The sequence below is a fragment of the Pyrgilauda ruficollis genome, unplaced genomic scaffold, assembly GCF_017590135.1.
Source record: "Pyrgilauda ruficollis isolate IOZ18807 unplaced genomic scaffold, ASM1759013v1 scaffold418, whole genome shotgun sequence".
Classification (NCBI taxonomy): domain Eukaryota; kingdom Metazoa; phylum Chordata; class Aves; order Passeriformes; family Passeridae; genus Pyrgilauda; species Pyrgilauda ruficollis.
In genome coordinates, this window is record NW_024525690.1 from 13921 (window position 1) to 34879 (window position 20959).

At 39.4% G+C, this 20959-nt stretch overlaps 1 protein-coding gene across 4 annotated transcripts in view; it reads right to left on the reverse strand.

The window, feature by feature from the left end:
- Positions 1 to 20959, reverse strand: part of LOC121359123 (zinc finger RNA-binding protein) — a 44323-nt gene that overhangs the window by 9392 nt on the left and 13972 nt on the right. For 3 of the 4 annotated variants that reach the window (XM_041477836.1, XM_041477837.1, XM_041477834.1), the window contains 12 exons: positions 17537 to 17681; positions 16540 to 16758; positions 15070 to 15308; positions 12202 to 12393; positions 8715 to 9015; positions 7600 to 7793; positions 6059 to 6178; positions 4955 to 5100; positions 4406 to 4568; positions 2012 to 2217; positions 1617 to 1767; positions 28 to 169 (listed from right to left, as the gene is read on the reverse strand). In XM_041477836.1, coding sequence (XP_041333770.1) covers positions 28 to 169; positions 1617 to 1767; positions 2012 to 2217; positions 4406 to 4568; positions 4955 to 5100; positions 6059 to 6178; positions 7600 to 7793; positions 8715 to 9015; positions 12202 to 12393; positions 15070 to 15308; positions 16540 to 16758; positions 17537 to 17681 — 2218 coding nt within the window. The remainder of the gene's footprint in view (positions 1 to 27; positions 170 to 1616; positions 1768 to 2011; positions 2218 to 4405; positions 4569 to 4954; positions 5101 to 6058; positions 6179 to 7599; positions 7794 to 8714; positions 9016 to 12201; positions 12394 to 15069; positions 15309 to 16539; positions 16759 to 17536; positions 17682 to 20959) is intronic. The other variant, XM_041477835.1, reaches the window with a different exon arrangement.

Genomic DNA, 20959 nt, shown 5'->3' on the forward strand with positions numbered 1-20959 from the left:
GAAGTAACATCTTTAAAACATCCCAACCTCTATCCCTCATGTTCTCCTCTCGAATGACTGGAGATGTCAGTGTGATAGTAACTTGCATTTTGGGTTCCACACATGAATTTAAAATTATTGCTGCTTCTGGGACTGCACACTTGATATCATATTTCTCGGGACTTATTACCTAAATATCAAGAAACAGAAACTTCTATTAGCATGTGGCCAAGAAAAGTAAAGGGAAGAAAATGGATTTCAACATAGCCTTTTTTAACAGAAAGGCAGAAACGCAATATAATTATATGAAGCAAATGCCTGTGTATTCAAAGAAACAACAGTATACACAATTAATACATATATATACATGGACTTGCATATTGTTTCCAAATCATTAATGAAAACACACAGCAGTTGCCAAGCGTACAAACGAGAAAAAAACAACCAAGTGAAATTCATATAAATAAGTAAATTACATAACAAGAATCTTGACAGCATTTGAGATAAATAAAAGCCTCAGTGCTACTTCAAATGCCAATTGAATGTTTTTCTCATTGGAACATAGGAGCCTTTAAAAAGCACCAAGATGCAGAAGTGGTTCTTCAAGCTTGCAGTTATAAGTTGAGTACTGCAAGTCACATTCTATACTTGGCTATCACAACATTCTCTGATGAGAGCAAAGGACAAGATTAACACCAGGAGGAAAAAATAGTAAGAGTAACAAGGTGGTTACTCAGAATTGCTTCTTGTGACTAGATTTAATAACTCTAAATACCCCCAAAATAAAGCTGTAGGCACCCCTATTACCTTCTTCCACAAACTAGAGGGACAAGTGAATTCTCCACAAAGCCAGACCAAGATATGCAGGTTTTAAGTTTTCTTCTGTTATTTCAAACAAGAGCAAACCCAAGATTATTTTCTAATTACTCTGATCCTGCTAATGCTTCTACCATGCCACTGATTCTGTTGAGCATTTTACAAGACTGCATTGAAGTACTAATGCTGTGAAAAGCATCCTATAACAATACTAGACAGGCTTTGTTCAGTAGAGAGTACTCAAGCTAAAAACTTTATTCTGTACTTTCATTTATTGTAGAAATACAGCAAATGGTTTATATGAATTTTGCTGAATGGTTTAAGACTACATGTACTTTTTTTTAGTGCCAAATTTAAAAAAAACACATACAAGACTTAATTAACCACTTCTGGGACTACAAAGCACTGACACATACAAACTGGAAACAAGACAAGTACAAAGACACTGGCATTAATGGAGAACTTTGACCTTCAGGCAGTGCAAGCTTCCTGTAACGCCACACAAATTACGTCTATCGCTGCTGGTAACTGGATAATAGTCTTTCTTCTGCTCATTTCTATTTCCCAGTTGAAGGAAATCTATTAAATGATGATTGAAACTACACTGCTAGCATAAGCGCCTAGACACTTGTATGGATGTAATATACAGAAAGCAAAACACACAGCATAGTCCCTGAATTCAGACACAGTCAGAAAATGAAAAGAAACTGTACCTGAGCTATGAAATGCAGCACAGTCAGCCCTACAGACATTTGACTTGAGGACAGACTTTTACAGTATTTTTACCAAAATTCACATCCAAAAATCTAAATATTACTTACTGCAAGTTGTTTGGGAAGACTTTCAGCAATAAAACCAAGTAACATCTTTGAAGGCTTCTCAGCACATAACAAAACAAGATTGACATTTCGGTCTCCACGGAGTAACAAACCTTTAGCCAAAACGCCCACCCGTAAAACTCCTTTCAAAGCTCTGTGAATTATAGTTAAAAGCTGCATTTAAAATACTATAAAAATCATAAAACTAAACATGAAGAGAGAAAAATTAAATAAAATAGCAGTATTCCATATACTCTTGAGGCCACAGTGACATATGCCATATTAAAATCCGAAGGGAACAGAATTCCTGAAAGCACTGATAACAGTACAAGGAAAAACATAAAATGGCTTCAGAAATAAGTCATAAAATTCTTAAAAAATAATAAGGAAAAAAATACCTGTCTTTACTGCTGTCTTTATTGTCATCTCCCTCTTTGCTCTTACTTTTTTCATGGTCAGCCATATTGTCAGAAACAAGTTTCAAAGCACGCTCAGTAATAGAGACAATTTTTTGGACTGCTTGAAGTTCCTCCTCTGTTGGATATATAGCTGCATGTTTGGTCATCACATAGCGGTCATCAGAGGAGTCAGGGCGGCGTAGAGGCTAAACAGATGAAAAAGCACATTTCTGAAATTTGGGTACACAACAGGTCAAGGCAGGTGACTGTTCTGCTCTCATGAGGCCCCACCTGGAGTACTGCATCCAGCTCTAGCAATCCCAACATAAGAAGGATGTGGACCTACTGGAGCAAGTCCAGAGGAAGCCACCAAGATGATCACAGGGCTGGAGCATCTCTCCTAGGAAGACAGGCTGAGAAAACTGGGGCTGTTCAGCCTAGAGAAGAGAAGGCTCTAGGGAGATCTTAGAGCACCTTCCAGTACCTAAAGGGGGCCTACAAGAGAGCTGGAGAGGAACTTTTTACAAGGGCGTGTAGTGAAAGGACAAGGGCTTTAAACTGAAAGAGAATAGGTTTACATTAGATATTAGGAATAAATTATTTACTGTGAGGGTGGTGAGGCCCTGGAACAGGTTATCCAGAGAAGTTGTGAATGTGCCATCCCTGGAAGTGTTCAAGCCCAGGTTGGATGTGGCTCTGAGCAACCTGGTCTAGTGGAACGTGTCCCTGCCCATGGTAGGGAGTTGGAACTAGATGATCATTAAGGTCCATTCCAACCCAAACTATTCTATAATTCTATTATATACTTTCAAGTTCACAGGTGATGTGTGACCAAAAACCAAATGTGGCTAAACAACAGAATATTCAAACCTCAAATTATTGAGATGTAAGGAAACATGAACTGAAGTATCCTTAATAACTTACACTGATCACAATCAATCATATCTGTAAAAAACATGAAATGTATAAAAAAAAAACAAATTGGGAAATCCCAGGATCCAGTACCTCCCCAACATAAATATCCATTGTCTTTCTGTTAACTGGGAAATATTTGCATACTGCCATAAAATAAAGTATCCATGACTGCTTTCATAGAATCACAGAAGAATTCAAATAGAAAGGGACCTCAGGAGGTCCTCTAGTCCAGCCTCCTGTGGAAACCATGGTCAGCTATAAGACTATATCATGTTGCTCAGAGCTTCATCCAGTCGGTTCTTGAAAACCGCCAAAGATGGAGCTTCACAACATCTGTGTGGAGAAAAAAAGAAAAAAAAATCCTGTATTCAGTTTGCACCTTTTTTGTCTCAGCTTAAGCTGGTATATCTCACCCTCTCACTGTAAAGAGCCTGGCTCCATTGTCTTTATAACGCACAGGTATTAGAAGGCTATTACATCCCACTCTTCTCCAGGCTGAACAGACCCAGATCCCTCAAGTCTCTCCTCACAAAGCACACTCCAGACCCCTGATCCCAGTAGCCACACCTGCTGTAGTTTATCAGTACCTGTCTTGTACTGGAAAGTCCAAAACTGAATGCAGTATTGCAGTTTGGGTCTCATCAAAGTGGTTCACTTCTTTTTATCTACTGGTTATGCTCCTGTTAATATCACCAAGGATGCTATTAGCCTTGCTTGCTGCCAGGGCACATGGTTGGTTCACATTCAGCTTACCATCTGCCAAGAACCCCAGATGCCTTTCAGCAGGGCTGCTACCCAGCCCTTCAGTGCAAGTGGTTATGCCCTCCCAAGTGTAGCATTAGGCATTTGTCCTTGCAGAATTCTATAAAGTTCCTGTTGGTCCATTCTTCCAGTCTGCCTAGGTCATGCTGGATAGCAGCCCTGCCCTCAAAGGTATCAACTGTTCTCCCTACTCAAACCAATTCAGTTTCATGTCAGCTGCAAACCTGATGAGTGTGCAGTCACTCTTATCACCTTTCAGATCATTGATGAGGTGCTAATGAGACAAATCCCAGGATAAACACCTGCAGCACTGCACTTGCTTACTGACCTCCAGGTAGAGTATGGCCCACCACTAAACCATTATCCTCTGGGACTGATGATCCAACCACTTTTTATCCATACATTTGTCCACAATTAGATAAATAAAAGTATAATGCAATTAAATAAGAAGTAGTACACAAATCCAGAGTGACTTGTATTCCAGAAGAAACAATATTTGTCTTCAAGGCATACTTTAGTCATATAAGTGGGCTTATTTTGAAAGAGGTCCAACTACAGAGTTTCATTAGTATATAATTTTTTCTTCACTTTTCCATATGCTTTATTAAGAAATGCTGGAGACAACTGAAGTAACACTGAATAACTTATAGTTCTTAACTGTGCCTCTTGGTAAGTATTTTCTTCTTTCTTTTTTTTCCCTCAAGCTAAGAAACTCACGGCTGGTCCTTGGGGCTGAGGAGGCATTCCTGGTCTAACTCCCAGCAGGCCTAGAGATCCTGGAGGACCATGAAGATATCCTCCATCTGGTATTCTGCGACGGTCATCCCAGTGATGCTGCTCTTCCTCCATTCTCCTCCAGTACATGTCCTCTTCATATCGCCTGAAGTATATCAAAATGTCCTCTTTATATAGCAGTTAATACTTCCAACCATTCTAAATAAATTCTTGGATGTTCTCACTAACTCATTTCTAGTAATCAAGAACAAATACCAATGAACTCCAGAGGGTAGTTAAAATGAATGGTTATTTTGAAAGCAGGTCTGAATTCATAGCAAATAATTCTAGTGAGTCTACATTCCTCAGAGAGATTGAACAAAAAACCCAAAACAAAACAAAACAAACCCTGAGGGATAATGACAATTTAAAACAAGACAGTATAGAGCTCCCAAAACAAGTATTCAAAATAAGTAATTACAGAAGAAGAGTTAGTTTTAGATAATCTGACTGCAACTTTGTCTCATTTGCTGATAAAACAGAATGCATTACCTCATTTCCATCCTCCAGCGTTCTTCCTCTTCTCGCCTTCTCCAGTATTCTTCTTTCTGCATCTGTTTCCTCATCTTCTCTTCTTGAATTTTTCTTGCTCGAATACTGGGCTTTACTTCTACTTGTAAATCTGGGTTTACTTTTTTCTAGTTCAGAAAAATAACAAATAAAATGTTGGTTCACCTTTTATCATCTCAAGGTTATGGAGTTCTTCTGACATGTTTAGCACACACTACTGGTCTATGATAAAATCAAGGGGAGTAAAATGCAGTTTTAGAACTGCACTGAATGAACAGCTGAAGAAAAAAATCTGTGTCCGGTGTTTTAAAGGAAAGAAACAGCAATGTACTACATATAGCATGAATTCCTTTTTCAGCTATGTGAGAACAAAACTATCTAAAATTAAAATGCTACATGAAATACTAAGTAATTTGCTGTTCATTCTGTAGCAGGATGATTACTATATAGCCTGAAAAAACCCATTTCATCTTAACTACAGTGTGCTTCCAGATGCCCTGTTCCTGAAGGGTCCCTCATAGTGGATCATAATCATAAGCCACTAAATACATTTTTCTGGCAATTTTTTCATCTTCTTTTATCCCCTTCATGATTATGCAGGCCCATTGTATCTCCTGTGACCACAGTAAATTCTTTTTATATAATCTTATAATAATGAAAATGCACACCATGTGTCACTATAGGTGTCTCTCCATTCATGACTAAAATGTCTGCAAATACTTGTTTCTCAAATGTCTCCATAAGGGGTTTATGTGGTTTATCCTGCCAAAGATATTGACCATTTGAAATTTACATTAAGCAACAAAGCACCTACTATTGCTTGCACACATTGTACAAAATTTTAATGTTGGGAAAAAATGCCTGAAAGCAATGTTCAGAATGTTTAAAGCAACACTCAAACCAAAATGCAGTTTCAGTCTGCATTACAACTTCAAAGACTATACTCCCTCAGAAATATATTTCTTTAGCTTTTTTTTATATGCTGTTTACTCAGAGCACCTACTTCTGACTAGTCTTTAAGAACATGTAATCAGTCAGCTGACATCTGGTAGACTTCCAGATAAAAGTATTAGCATTTTTACCAACCTTATACTGAAGTCTGTGCCGCCTCCCTTTTAAGTGCATCTCTTTGGCATTAGGATCATTAAAACTGCATTCACAAAGTTTACAGTGAAAGCGGATCACCTTTCCTTCATCATTTCTTACCTGGAAAATAAAAGTTATTAAACATGTTTACTTTTTTTTTTTCTTAACAAAAGCTGATTTAAAAATTAATCTAATTCAGTGACACTGGATAATGTCTACCCATCTCAAAACATGCTTAAAACTTCACACAGGAACTGAAAAAAGGCAAAATAGATTTTTCAATTCTGACAGACACACCATTGTGTTTAGTAAGGAATAAAGTTCTTCGACAGCTTTAAACCTGAGCCCAAACATAATGAGTTGAATAATTACAAACTATGAAAAATTTGCATCATATTTCATCTACATATCTCATTCCATCAACATGAAGAATGCCCCACTGAGGTCAAAAGAAACATGCACAATACAAAAATGTAAACATATGCACAAGCCTTTGCAGGTTCAGTGCCTTGTCACTCTTATCTTCAAGAAGGACCCAGGGAATTACAGGCCAATCAGCCTTACCTCAATCCCTGGGAAGGTGATGGAGCACCTAATTCTGGACACCAGTTCCAGGCACATTAAGGACAAGAAAATCATCATCAATAGTCAGCATGGCTTCACCAAGGGAAAGTCATGCTTGATCAACTTGATAAACTTCTGCAATGAAGTGACTGGCCTGGTAGATGAGGGGAGAGCAGTTGATGTTGTCTACCTGGACTTCAGTAAGGCCTTTGACACAGTCTCACCATAATATCCTCATAGACTAACTGTTGATGTAAGGGATGGATAAACATACAGTGACGTGGATCAAAAGCTGGCTGAATGGCAAAGCCCAGAGGGTGGTGATCAGTAGAATGAAATTTAGTGGAAGGCCAGTAGCTAGCAGTGTATCCCAGGGCTCAATGTTGGGTCTAATTCTGTTTAACATATTCATTATTGATCTGGTGATTGGGCAGAGTGCACCCTCAACAAGTTTGCTGAATACACAAAACTGAACGCAGTGGCTGATATGCCAGAGGGTTGAGCTGCCGTCCAGAGAGATCTCAACAGGCTGGAGAAATGGGCTGACAGGAACCTTGTGAAGTTCAACAGGGAGAAGTACAAAGTCCTGCATCTGGGGAGGAACAGCCTCATGTGCCAATATATGCTGGGGGCCACCCAACTGGAAAGCAAATTGACAGAAAAGGCCCTGGGGGTCCTGGTGAACACTAAGTTAAACTTGAGTCAACAATGTGCCCTTGCTGCAAAGGCAGCAAATGGCATCCCAGGCTGCATTCAACAAAGCATTGCTAGCAGGTTGAGAGAGCTGATCGTTCCTCTCTAACTCAGCACTGGTGAGGTCACACCTGGAGTCTTGTGTCCAGTTCTGGGCTCCCCAGTGCAAGAGAGACATAGACATATTGGAAAGAGTCCAATGAAAGGCCACAAAGATGATGAAGGGACTAGAACCTCTCTCCATATAATAGTTAAAAAAATAATCCATGTTTTCATATCAATACCTCCTCCACATAGTCATGGCCCACTGGTTGGACATCACTTTGCAAGGCAGCAAGAGTTGTAGGTGTCACTGGTTCAGCTGCTGTGTCTGGTTTTACTTCCTGTGTTTGTATTGTAGCAGCAGTTGTTGCTTTAACACTTTCAGCTGATTTCATTTCTTCCAGTTTACTTCCTGTTGTCTGAAGTTTATTACCACCTACAAATCAAAAAAGTTAAATCTCTAACTTTCATAAAATGAGAATTATACATGATGTGCAAACTGAAGAGTTTATTTGCAAGTATCAATGTTCTGGTCAAAGCAGTATCAGTCTGAAAATTAGTTAAACCAAGCATTTTTAAATACTATTAAAGTTTTTTTTAAAAAAAAAAGCTAAACAAAAACTTATTTAAACACATAGTTTTTTATTTTAGCAAGAAATCTTTTGCTTTATATCGTTGTAATTGTCATCATTCATTTTCATGCTTTTTCAAGAGATAGGACTGAATGGGAACAACTCAGCAAATATATTTTAAATTTCTTTGTAATCAGATTTGTTTTCTTTTTGCAAATGGATCCAAGAAAGTACAAACATTAAAAGGTTTTGAGGTACTAACAAAGACAGCATACTTTCAGTGTTGCAACTGCAGAGGTCTTTCCTTTGAGAGCAAGTTAGCTTACTGCTGAACAACTACTTTCTGTCTCTAAATGTCTCTCATGCTTATTTCAAAAGTTTCCACTGTTAAATTTCCAGTGTTACAACAATGTTTCAGTTTCCCAGTTACCAAGTGCCAACCTACTGCAGGCTGTCTTAACAGGCCAGGCTGTGAACTGAAATTAGAAGCAACTGGACTATAATCTGCAATACTCCAGCGGCTACTACATAAGAAATCAAAGGTGGGAGGCTTTTTCTGAAGGTGGGAGAAGCCTCCAGGAGAGGTCAGGTGAAGACAAAAGGGCAGAAAACAGTATAAACTGTGAAGCAAAATTTTGATACACATTCTTATTTTCCCCATTAGTAATAATTCTCGTAAACACAACAGAATTACTCATGCAGAAGTTAATTAAATATATTTGTACTTGTTGCACTAAAATCTTTTAAAAATTATAGAATAGGTTAGGTTTAAAATAAAGACTGACTTCTGTACTTGCCAACAAAGTTTATTTTTGGTGGAGATATTTTCTTTACAGCTATATTAGCAGCAGTTGAAGATGTTTTGTTGTTGGACACAGTGTTAAGTGGTGCATTTGCCGTGGGAGTAAGAATTTTCACTGTAGAGGATGCAACAGAGGAGTTCACAGTACTGCTGCTAGTTGCTATATTTGAAGCAGAAGCAGTTGGTTTAGAAGCAGATGTGGATGTTGAAGTTGCAGCTTGGGTAACCACATTTGGTTCAGTTGATGGAATAGGTTTGCCAAGTTTTGTGTGCAACTTTACTACCTATAAAAATAACAAGAAATTAATAATATTATCTCCTTGGGGTAGCTATAAAAAAACTGAACTTGTTATAGGTTATTGAAGTTTTAACAGAAACATCAATATCACCAGTGATATTGATATTTTTATTTTACTTTAAAGTTATTGCCTCTTTACTAAAAGCAATCTCAGGAGGAAAAGAAAAGAAAGGGACATGCAAAAGTTCTTATCATCTGTATTGAGGAAATTGTTAATAGTTATCTCAGGTTGCTTATTTCCCCTAGAAATTCAGACATTTACTCCAAAAGCTGTGTAGATGAGAACAGAAAGTCAATAAACTCAAGAGCCAGTAAAACTCACAAAACAACTAGGCAAAATGTTTCCAACACAACTGTTTTGTTGCCTTTTGTTGCTTTTTATTCTCCCTCCAAAAATTGTAGTACGTTGAACTATTTTAGTTCCAAATAATATTTGTAAATAAGTTATTTAATTCAGATTCAACACTGTCTCTTTTCATCACTACATTTTAAGAATATTTATACTGACTTTCCAGGTTACCTAGCAAAATGGAAGATATTCCTTAGACAAAGGCTTTCTTTTCTTTTTGTTAAAGCACATCTGCAGAAAGAGTTAAGGAGGATGCAAAAGGCATATTTCAGAGCTCTTTATCTCCTTGAAAGTTAAGAGGTATGTGCTTATTCTTAGAAGTAATAAGCAGAGGCCTTTTTACAACACACTTGAGATAGAATAATACTTCTTTTTGGTGACAGCTAACCATCACCTGAAAAAGCAATACATGTAGTAGATAAGAACAAAACATGCAGAATGAAAACTGAAGACTGGGTTTGAAAGTAGCAGTAAAAAAAATACAAATCTGCTAGCTATGTCTTTAATGCAAATACATGTACACAATCAGGTTCAACAAGATGAAGTACCACGTCCTGCACTTGGGTCACAACAACCCCGTGCAGCACTACAGGCTTGGGGAAGAGCAGGTGGAAAGACGCCCAGTGGAATAGGACCAAGAAGTGTTGGCCAACAGACAGCTGAACATGAGCCAGCATGTGCCCAGGTGGTCAAGATGGCCAATGACATCCTGGCCTGTAACAGAAATAGTGCAGTCAGCAGGACTAGGGAAGTGACTCTCCCTTTGTACTTGTCACTGGTGAGGCCACACCTTGAATCCTGTGTTCAGTTTTGGGCCCCTCAAAACCAGACAGATGTTGAGGTGGTAGAATGCATCCAAATAAGGGCAACAAAGCTGGTAAAAGGTCTAGAGCACAAGTCCTATGAGGAGCGGCTGAGGGAACTGGGGCTGTTTAGCCTGAAGAAAAGAAGGCTCAGGTGAGACCTTATCACTCTCTACAACTCCCTGAAAGGAGGCTGTAGCCAGGTGGGTGTTGGTCTCTTCTCCCATGTAGCAAGAGCTAGTACAGGAGGAAATGGCCTCAAGTTGTGCCGGGGGAGGTTTAGATTGGATATTAGGAAAAATTTATTCACTGAAAGGGTTGTCAAGCATTGGAAGAGGCTACCCAGGGAAGTGGCTGAGTCACCATCCCTGGAGAGATTTAAAAGTCATGAAAAACATGTAGATGTGGTGCTTAGGGACATGGTTTAGTGGTGGACTTGGCAGTGTTAGTTTAAAGGTTGGAGTCGATGATCTTAGAGGGCTTCTACACCCTAAATAATTTTATGATGTGCACACAAGTGTATACATACACGTCTTAGCTTTTTATTCTTATTTTAAGCATGTTCTTCATGAGAATACAGACATATTAATGTCACGTAATATTACAAATTTAAGTTCAAGAAACTCTTCCAGATTACTTTTTTCCCACTAGAATGCACAAGATTCTTCAGCGTACCAAAGAAAGAGTCCTTTGAGATTTCATTTTTACACTGATGACAACCTAACTTAGCATGGGTTAGCAACTATCTATGAGGAAGAGACAAGGACATCCAAATATACAAAGATAATATATTATCATACTCCATATACCTATAGAGTTATTGGGCACAACCCAAAAATTTAATGACTCAACTTCATTAATGAAAGAACAAACACTAGGCAAATCTATGTAAATTATAATTTTTGTTCTTCTACTAACAAAAAATAATATTTGGAAAATTATTTTAAATTTGCGATGAGATTTATTTACTTGAATAGGACTGATATTACTGATGTCACTTTGTACAGTGTTCTGAGATACAAAGGTCTATAAAAGCTGAATATTATTACTTTGCTACTTATATTAACAATTCCATAGCTTTGAGGAAAATCTGTAATATCGGCGATGAAGAGAGAGAGGGAAGAATTTGAGATGATCAAAGAATCAGATTTTATTGTGGGATACAAATGCTTATATAGTATTTTAGGAAGGCTAGTAATGTTTTGTTCCAGCAAATCCATCTGATTTAATCTTCTTGCAATCTTGATTTAATTCTCAAAGTTCTGTTTGCTCTTGCCAAGGCATTTTATTTATCAAATATCTTATGTTAATAAGGTACAAAGTATTCTCTGTTTTGTGTACCCCAATACTGTAATATCTAAACATGCATTCTACACTGCGCCATTCCATTTATTGTCATATGACCAAATTTAGAACACAGGTCACAGGGGTTCACAGTGCAGCTCGCAGTCTTTATTCTAAAATGTTCACCTAACTGCACACAGACAATAGGGAAAGCATGCTTACCAAAACTCTAAACATACTCATAAAATCTACTACAGGACATTGTTCCTTGTTTCCATATGCCTTTTTTTTTTGCAAGAAATACCAAAAAGTGACACATAATAATCTCATCCCTTGGCACTGACTCAGTTTACAGTATTTCAAAGCACGGAGCGCTTCACAGTGCCAAATAAGAATGTCAAGAGAAGTCTTGAAAAGTGTTAGGGGGCACAAGCATGCTATTGCATGTCCTCATTGACACTTTTCCCCATCTTACTCTATACCTTCTTCCTACAATTTACATACCTTTCCCAATACATCCTCTTCTCCTTGATGCTGTGGCAATATGTTTTCCCCCTTTCTCCCAACAAGGCCCTTCTAATAGTGAGCTTAAATATAATTTTGAAACAAAAAGCAGAACTGTCTTTAAACAAAATTCTAATTATATTCTTTCTGCATATTTTCTCCTAAGATGAGAAAAATGATGGGAAGAAATATATGACTGACTTGTATAATATAGACAAGAGAAAGTTCTTACTTTCTGATGTTTGGCTCCACGGATATGGGCAGCGTAAGCATCTGCTCCTGTACAAGACACATCACAAAGCTCACAGCGCAACTGATTCTGAGTTCCACGAGCAGAAGTACTGTTGTTGGTGGTGTTCTGGGAAGCTTTTAATGCTGCTTCTTTCTTTTTGTGTTTCTGGCCTTCTAAGTGTTCTTTATAAGTCTGTTTAAATAAAAAATACACACAGCTGGTTTTGAACTGTTTGTTCATAATTCATGTGTATACATGTAATATAGAGCATAGCATAAAACACATGCTTTGTATGAAAAATACTTCCTACACTGAACATTGCTTCCCTATGACATGTTTTAAGGCATAAGCAGGCCACTTCCAAAACCAAGATATTTTCTTCACCACCAGGATTCCACTCTTAGGTAATACAAGATGGTCTTTAGTCCTCTACCTTCTCACTTCCTCAGTCAAGTACTGGTCAACATATATTACCATTGAAAGCCTGATAAGATCAGAAAACTGTTGCATTTTCCAACATTGCATTGAATTATTCTTGATTTTGAATTTTCCTCAAACTGCAAGACCACAGTTATTAAATGTATCCAGATAACTAAAAAAGCAAATTCAAAAAAAGGTAGCGCATAAATAAAGCTACACTGAAAATAAAATACAGAAGTTGCTGTTTGTTCCTATACTAACACTGGCAATCTATGGAGCAGACAGGGTGGAAAATAATGACAAATTTACCTAAAGAGTAAGAACTGTGTTTCCAAACACACACACAAACATTTCATTAATCGATATCTACTTTTCATGCACTTGTATCCCCTTTGAAACTAAACTGGGATGCTGGAATAAAATTAATACATTTTCAGGATTACCATTGTGTTCGTTTAACACAATATGGCCTTCAGTGGAGGCAGAGGAACCCACAGAGGCTGCTTCTGAAAGACAAGCTCCTCAAAACTTCAATGTCCAGCAGAGCAAATCCCTGAAGACTCTGACGATGGACATATTGGCTGGCCCAATTAGAGAAGTTAGTAACGCCTCTGTGATGACATATTTAAGAACAAAAAAACATGTATAAGCTCTCTTTCTTCCTCCCCTCAGAGGGGTGGTGAGGGGGCCGCCAGGCCCCTTCCTGGCGTGGCCAGGACTCTTTTTGGTGCGGCCGCTGAGGCCATGCCGCTGGGGGACTATCCCAGTGCCGCGAGCAGCCACAGGGCCGAGACCACGTGGCCATGTGGCCAGCGCTTGGAGCGCTCATGCGGCCAAGGGCGGCCGCCGCCATCCTGGCATTGGGAGTGGCCGCATGGCTGGGATCGGTGCAGCTGGAGCGGCGCCACGCAGTTGCTGCCATCTCAGCATGGCTCGCAATGAACTTTACTTGCTTAGCCACTTTTAGCCCAGCCATGCTGCGAACAAGAGGGCAGAAGCGGCAGCAGCAGTTTTTCCTTTTCGGCGCCACGCAAGAGGAGAGGTGCTGACTGGAACCAGCAGCCAGAGTGGCTCATGGGGTGCCAGCAGGGACCACGTGACCAATAGTGAGAGGCATGGCAAGCAATTCTCTGATGTGGAGCCTAGACGGGCTCAACCTTTCAGCACTGCGGAACTCTATAAAAACTTTTCAATTGATAGAACTTGAGAACAAATGAACCTACGGACACCAATTTTCTCACAAGTCAGAGAAAAGGAAAAGGTGAAGACACATGAGGAGAAAAACATGGCGACACTAAGGTCGGTGAAAAATGAGGGAGGAGGAGGAGGTGCTCTGGGAATTGGAGCTGAGATTCTTCTGCAAGCCATGGTGAGGACTATAATACAACAAACTGGGTTTTTTCCCCTGTAGTTCATGAAGTGCATGGAGGATATGTAGAAGTCTACTCGCAACCTGTGAGAAAAGATACTCATGCTGGAGCGTGTGAATGCTGAAAAGCTGTAATTTAGTGACAAACTTGAACAAAGAGAGGAGACCCTTGCTTCCAGAAGTAGAGGAAGAAGACCCTTGCTTCCAAACTAGAACAGCTCATCCTTAAAAGACTATACCCCATGAACTAAATGACCCATGCAAACACTTATGGGAAGACTGTTTGCCTGTGGGAAGGACTCACGTTGCAGCAGGTTGGGTGGGACTGCTACTCGTGAAAATTAGAACCATGTTGGAGAAGTTCACAGAGAACTGTCTCCTGTGGGAAGGACCCCATGGCACAGCAGAAGAGACTCCTCTCCCTAAGTGAACTGAAGAAAGATTTTTTGAAGTGACAAACTGACTAAAAACCCCATGTTTTGTCTCCCTGTGCTGTCAGTGGGAAGGAAAGAAGGGGAGGGGGAAGGTGTTCTAAAGGTTTATTTTAGTTCTCATTATCCTCTTTTATTTATGTTAATAAATTTTTCTTTATACCTTTTAACTTTTGAGCCTGTTTTGTCCTTAGAATGTTTTCTCCTAATTCTTATCTCATCCTGTGAGCCTTTTAGTTTTTCTTTCCCCCTCCTCTGCTCAACTATAGCAGAGGAGAATGAGTGAATGGTTTTCGTGGGTGCCTGGCTTCTAGCCAGTGTCAAACCGTGACAACCATTCACAAAGTTTTGAAAAAAGTATTTTCTAAGAAGTTTGCTATGTTAAAAAGAAAATCAAATTCAAAGTTTAGAATACTTCTGGAGTCCAAAGCACAGCTGAAGCTTCTCTGTCCAAGCTAAGGGGATGCATCTTTTTGTCTTCTCATATGGCCTTTTTCTGTCATAGCGTACATTTTCATTTAATTATTCCTTTAGTATAAGTATAGAATCAGGTCTTTAAAAATTAACAAATATTCTTAAAGGGGCCATTTTTTTAGCTGAAAAAATTATGACTAAAGCATATAGCAGGATATTATATAATACAGGTACCTGTGGTCCAGCACAGCTGATCTTGCAAACATCACAGTAGTGGATCTGGGGTGGTTTGGGAGGTTGCTTTGGTTTCAGTTGCTTATTTTGGAATGGTACCTTTTTAGTAAAGGTGGTCCCTGTCCAAGCAGCTGTTGCAGCAGCAGCTGCTGCCGCTGCCTGTTTCTGCTGCTGCTGCTGCTGGTAATAGGATGATGCAGCTGAATATACTGCAGCTTCATAGCCAGAATAAGAGGTACCTCAAAGATTAAAATAAAATAAATGTTACATCACTGTACATCATGTATCAATTACATAATACACTAATTCCAAGCATATTGCATAATAGAGTAGGATACAAAAGATTTATTGAGATCTTGTCAGGCAGTCTGAATTTTTCTTGATGTTTCACAGTACACAAATACATAGCATACCATTTGTATCAGGAATATATTTGATTTTAGACAAAACTTTGCAAACACACTGTTCTGTTAAATATATCAAAGCATCCCTAAAGAATATGTGAAATTTCCTGGTACATCTGGTAAGACTGAGTATGATGCAACAAGAATTTTAATAAAAGACTTATCAAAGGTCACTTGAAATAAGCAGTCTTCCAGAGCCAGATTTACTGTTCAAGTTCCAAACAGAAAAAGACAGATATTATGTAGACTAAGGGGAAAAAAAATAAGATAAAAGATAGAATGCAATAGCATTAGCCATTCTATTTCAAATGAGTTGCAGCACACCCTGTCTAGACACTCCTTGATTTCTAGTATCAAACATTAGTAAATCAAGGAAACTGGGCTTTCGTACCTTTTGAGCCAGTTTTCCCATAAACTTTATACATCTACTCATTCAACTATTTTAATCCTCTAATCAAGCTCTGTTTCGATGAAGTCTTACAATCCCTTTTTAAACTGAAAACAAACCAAAACAAATAGTTCAAGGTAGCTATAATATGCCAGTTGATTACCATCTGGCCATAAAATTAACATCTTCTCACCTTTAACTACTTTTTGGATTTCTAGTGTTTGAAGGAAAGTCTTTCTTTGTAGGACCCATTCTCCCCCCATCTTGGGTTGAGATAACCCAAACTTAAAAGATTTATATTTGACTGCTCCTCCTTGTCTCTATAATTGCTGCTTGATGGCAGCATGCTCCAAATTTCCCTGGATTATATTTGTGTTTCCTTATTTTTTCTATCCCCCATATTTTCTCTCCAAACTTTACAGTAAATCACAAAATACTTGTGCACGTAGTAATGCCAAAACTTTGTATATTCTCACATATAACAAAATAGGCACATTCAAGCATCAAACCTCTTTTAGAGATACATAAAAATATTTTATCATTATTATGATTTAACTGGTTGATATTTCTCTATAGACTATGAAGTAATTGAACATAAACTGCTAAAATGCTGAGTATTTAAATCCTCTCCTGTAACAAATGCAAAGATCCCAGCAATATAATATGCAAAATTCTTACCAGAGTAAGTAACCGCTGTTGTACTGTATGTTGCACTTTGAGTATAGGATGGAACAACAGTAGCTGCAGCTGCTACTGGCTGCACAGTAGAGGATACTGGATATATAGAAAATGTAGTTGTTGCTGGACTTGGGGTTGCAGGTTTTATAGCTGTCACTTGTCGTGTTTGCTGGGCTTGGGTATACTGAGTTGCCCCTTGGCTATATCCTGCTTTTGGAGCTAATTAGGATAGAAAATAGAAGTGCACAAACATTGATATGCTTTAGTTGAATGAAATGCAAACCATATTAAGCAATACTTAATGATATCCTATGTAATAAAGATATTAACAAGTGAGTTTTGTTTTAGTTTGGTTGGTTTTTGCCTTTTTTTGATTGGGTTTTGTTTGTTTTTTTTACAGTAATGGTTATGCTTCAGCTACCATATATCCCACAATGGTTTAATCACATCAAAGCTCACACTAGCAAGCCTCAGATTTATTTATGTATTTTTAACTGTGCTGCCATGTTTTTAAACAACCTTCTCCTTCAATGGTTTTACTAGAGTACACACTAAACCAAAGTACATCTAAACTTGGCTATTATTTCTAATTATAGTAAAAAAAAAAAAGTAAATAGGATTTATGTTTTGTAGCATTTATGATGCCAATAATTAAAGAACTATATACATTAAAGATCTTTTTTAAAAAGTCTTTCTAACCAAGTTAGCATCTGAAACCAACACTGACTTTTTCAACCTACTTCAGCAAAAGTTTTTGCCTAGAAGTATGTTTTGAGTGTATTAATAACAATCCAAATCTCAGAGATAGTTACTTATGGCAATGTCACAATAATGTTCAAGTTCTAGGTGCATCAAGTTTTTTCTACACATTGACAGGGATTACATGTCAAAACAATAAATAAATCTGGTAATATGAAATAGTCAAAGATATATTTTAAGCTATTAAAATAGTATACAGACTGTATATAACGACAGGAGTTTGAATCATGCCACCTACCTGTCTGGTAGTATGACTCAGCCACTGAAGGCTGAGGCTGTGCAGCAGCAGCCACAGCCGCAGCAGTTGCTGTTGGTTGTTGATAATATTGTTTGCTGTCATAAGCTACAGCTGGGGCAGTAGATCGAACATAAGAATAGGAATCCTAAAAATTAAAAAAAGAAAACCCATCAAATTTCTCCTTAACTATCTATCTGGAATAATAAAAATCATTAGCAGACTCAAAGATTTTTCTTCTATTCTACTTAAGTAGATTTAAAAAATATTTACAGATACATTATATACCAATATATGTATTAAAGAAATTAAATTTATGTTTACAGATACTTCAGGCCTGAAGACAACCCTGACTAGTCTTTTTCAGACATAATATAGGAGTTAATCTCATGCTATTAAACTACTTTTCCCCTTCCAAATTATTTTTGTTACCAAAAAGCAACTCAATGCACACTAGTTTTTCATAATGACTATATCAGACTGCATTCCTGTAAAATACGAAGGAAAAAAAACACCACAGATCTCCACAAACCACAATATATTCACAAGTTTAAAAACATGGAACCATGGCTTGGCCCTCCCTAAGACAGGAAGAGCCACCAGAAAAAAAAAAATCAATATCAAGGAGGTCCTATATTTTTCCCTTTGGGCAGGTAGAAGGTAGTAGCTCAAAGAAAAGGGGTGAATGGAGGCAAGTCCTCACTTGGGGCAGCAGGTGAATCCCCTCCTTGCCCACCTCACCCTCCCAGGTGCCTCTGTACAATAGGTACGAAGATGTAGAAGGCCAGTCAAAGGATGATGAGGATAGAGGTCCATCTACACCAGAGGTGTTGCCAGAACCAGAAAGGCCTACCCTCTGTATAACAACCACCTCCACGAGGAAAAGACAGGTTGCAGCTGTAGGCAGTTGCCTTCTAAGGTGAACAGAGGGTACAATATGCTGGATGGATCCTCCTCTTAAGGGAAGTGTGCTGCCTCCCTGGGGCCTGGGTTAAAGACATGACTGGGAAAGTTCTCTAGCCTGGTACAGCCCTCAGACTACTACCCATTATTGGTCTTCCACATGGGTGGTGATGAAATGACAATACGTAATCCAAGGGTGATCAAAAGAGACTTCAGGGCCTTGGGATAGCTGGTAAGGGAATATGGAGCACAGGTTATTTTCTCTTCTATCCTCCCAGTTGTGGGCAGAGACACTGGAAGAAACAGATGAGCCCAGTCTAATACATGGCTCCATGGCTGGTGTCACTGCCACAATTTCACGTGTTTGTATAATGGAATGGCCTACATGACACCAGGCATGCTGGAATCAGATGGGATTCCCCTTTCTCAAAGGGGGAAGAGGGTCTTTGCTCAGGAGCTAGTAGCGCTCATTGATATAGAGCTTTAATCCAGACATGACGGGGGAGGGGAATAATATCAGGCTTGTCCTTGACAAGCTGTGGGACAACACATCAAGATTAGAGGGATGGAGTCGTAGTGAGGGCCTTCAGCCAGTGACTCTGAGATGTTCTAGCCACACTGAAGCACACTTGAAGACTTACAGAGATGAGCCAGGGGCTCCTGAGGTAATAGAAGTCACCAGGGAAACACCTCAGAGGAGAGGCGTTCCTATAAAAAAGGTGATATGCTGACAGCCCAGCTGAGATGCCTTTACACCAATGCACGCAGCATGGGCAACAAACAGGAGTTGGAAGTCTCCATGCTGCTACAAAGCTACAACCTTGTTGCCATTACTGAAACTTGGTGGGATAAATCCCATGACTGGAGTGTGGTTATCAATGGCTACAGACTGTTCAGAAAGGACAGAGATAAAAAGAGGGGTGGAGGGGTTGCCCCCTTTGTCAAGAAATGGATAGATTATGAAGAGCTGTCTCTGAAGAACAGCCATGAGAAGGTTGAAAGCTTATAAGTGAGAAATAGAGACAAAGCTGGAAAAGGGAACCCTGTGGTTGGTGTTTACTACAGGCTGCTCAATCAGGAGAAACCTATTGACAAAGCCTTCTTGCTCCAGCTACAGGAGACATCGCAATCGCAGGTTCTTGTCCTGCTGGGGGGCTTCAACCACCCCAACATCTGCTGGGAAAGTAGCACAGCGAGCTGTAGACAATCCAGGAGACTCCTGAAATGCATGGAGGATAACTTCTTGAGCCAGGTAATAGACAGCACTACCAGAGGGGATGCAATACTGGACCTGATGGTCACCAATGTAAGTGAGCTAATGAGGGTCATCAAGATTGGAGGCAGCCTGGGCTGCAGTGATCATGCACTCATAGAGTTTGCAGTCCTGAGGAATATGGGTCAGGCTGAGTCAAGACCCAGAATTTTAGGAAAATAAGCTTCCAGCTGTTCGAGGAGTTAGTCAATAGGATCCCCCTGAGAAATTGCCCTCAGGGCCAAGGAGCAGAACAGACCTGGCAGATCTTTAAGGAAGTCTTCCATTGAGCAAAGAGAGCTTGCAATCCCCCCGGCACAAGTCAGGCAAAGAAAGCAAGAGACCAGCATGGCTGAGTCAAACTAAAGGGCAAGAGGGAAATGCACAGGCAGTGGAATCAAGAACAGGTGTCCTGGAAAGCATATAGAGACACCAGTTGTGTCAGGATGATGTGTGGAAGACCAAGGTGCAGCAGGAGCTGAACTTGACAAAGGAGGCAAAGAATAACAGGAAGGACTTCTACAGGTATGTCAGCCAGAAAAGGAAGGTCAAAGATGATGAACCACTCCTGATAAGCAAGACTGGCAAACTCTAAATAATAATGAGGAAAAGGCTGAGGTACTCTCAACACCTTTTTTGACTCATTCTTCAATTGTAACCTCTCTTCCCACACTTCTCGAGTGGATAGACTGAAAGAAAGACTGGGAGAGCAAAGTCCCTCCCACTGTAAGAGATCAGGTTCATGACCACCAAGCGATTCTCCATCATATTTGAAAAGTCATGGCAGTTATGTGAAGTCCCAGGTGACTGGAAAAAGGGAAACATTGCACCCATCTTAAAAAAGGGTAGAAAGGAAGACCCTGGGAACTACTGCCCTGTCAGCATCACATCTGTGCCTGAGAAGATCCTGGAACAGATCCTCCTAGAAGCTCTGCTAAGGCACATGGAGGACAGGGAGGTGATTCAGGACAATCAGCATGACTTCACCAAGGGCAAGTCTGACCAACCTAGTGGCCATCTATGATGGAGTGACTCTATCAGTGGACAAGGGAAGGGCTACAGATGTCCTTTATTTAGACTTCTGTAAAGCCTTTGACATGGTCCCCCACAACATCCTTCTCTCTCAGTTGGAGAGAGGATTCGATGGGTGAGCTGTTCAGTGGATAAGAAATTGCTTGGATGGTTGCATCCAGAGTGTATCTGTCAACAGCTCAGTGTCCCAATGGACATTGGTGACAAGTGGTGTCACTCAGGGGTTCGTATTGGGACTA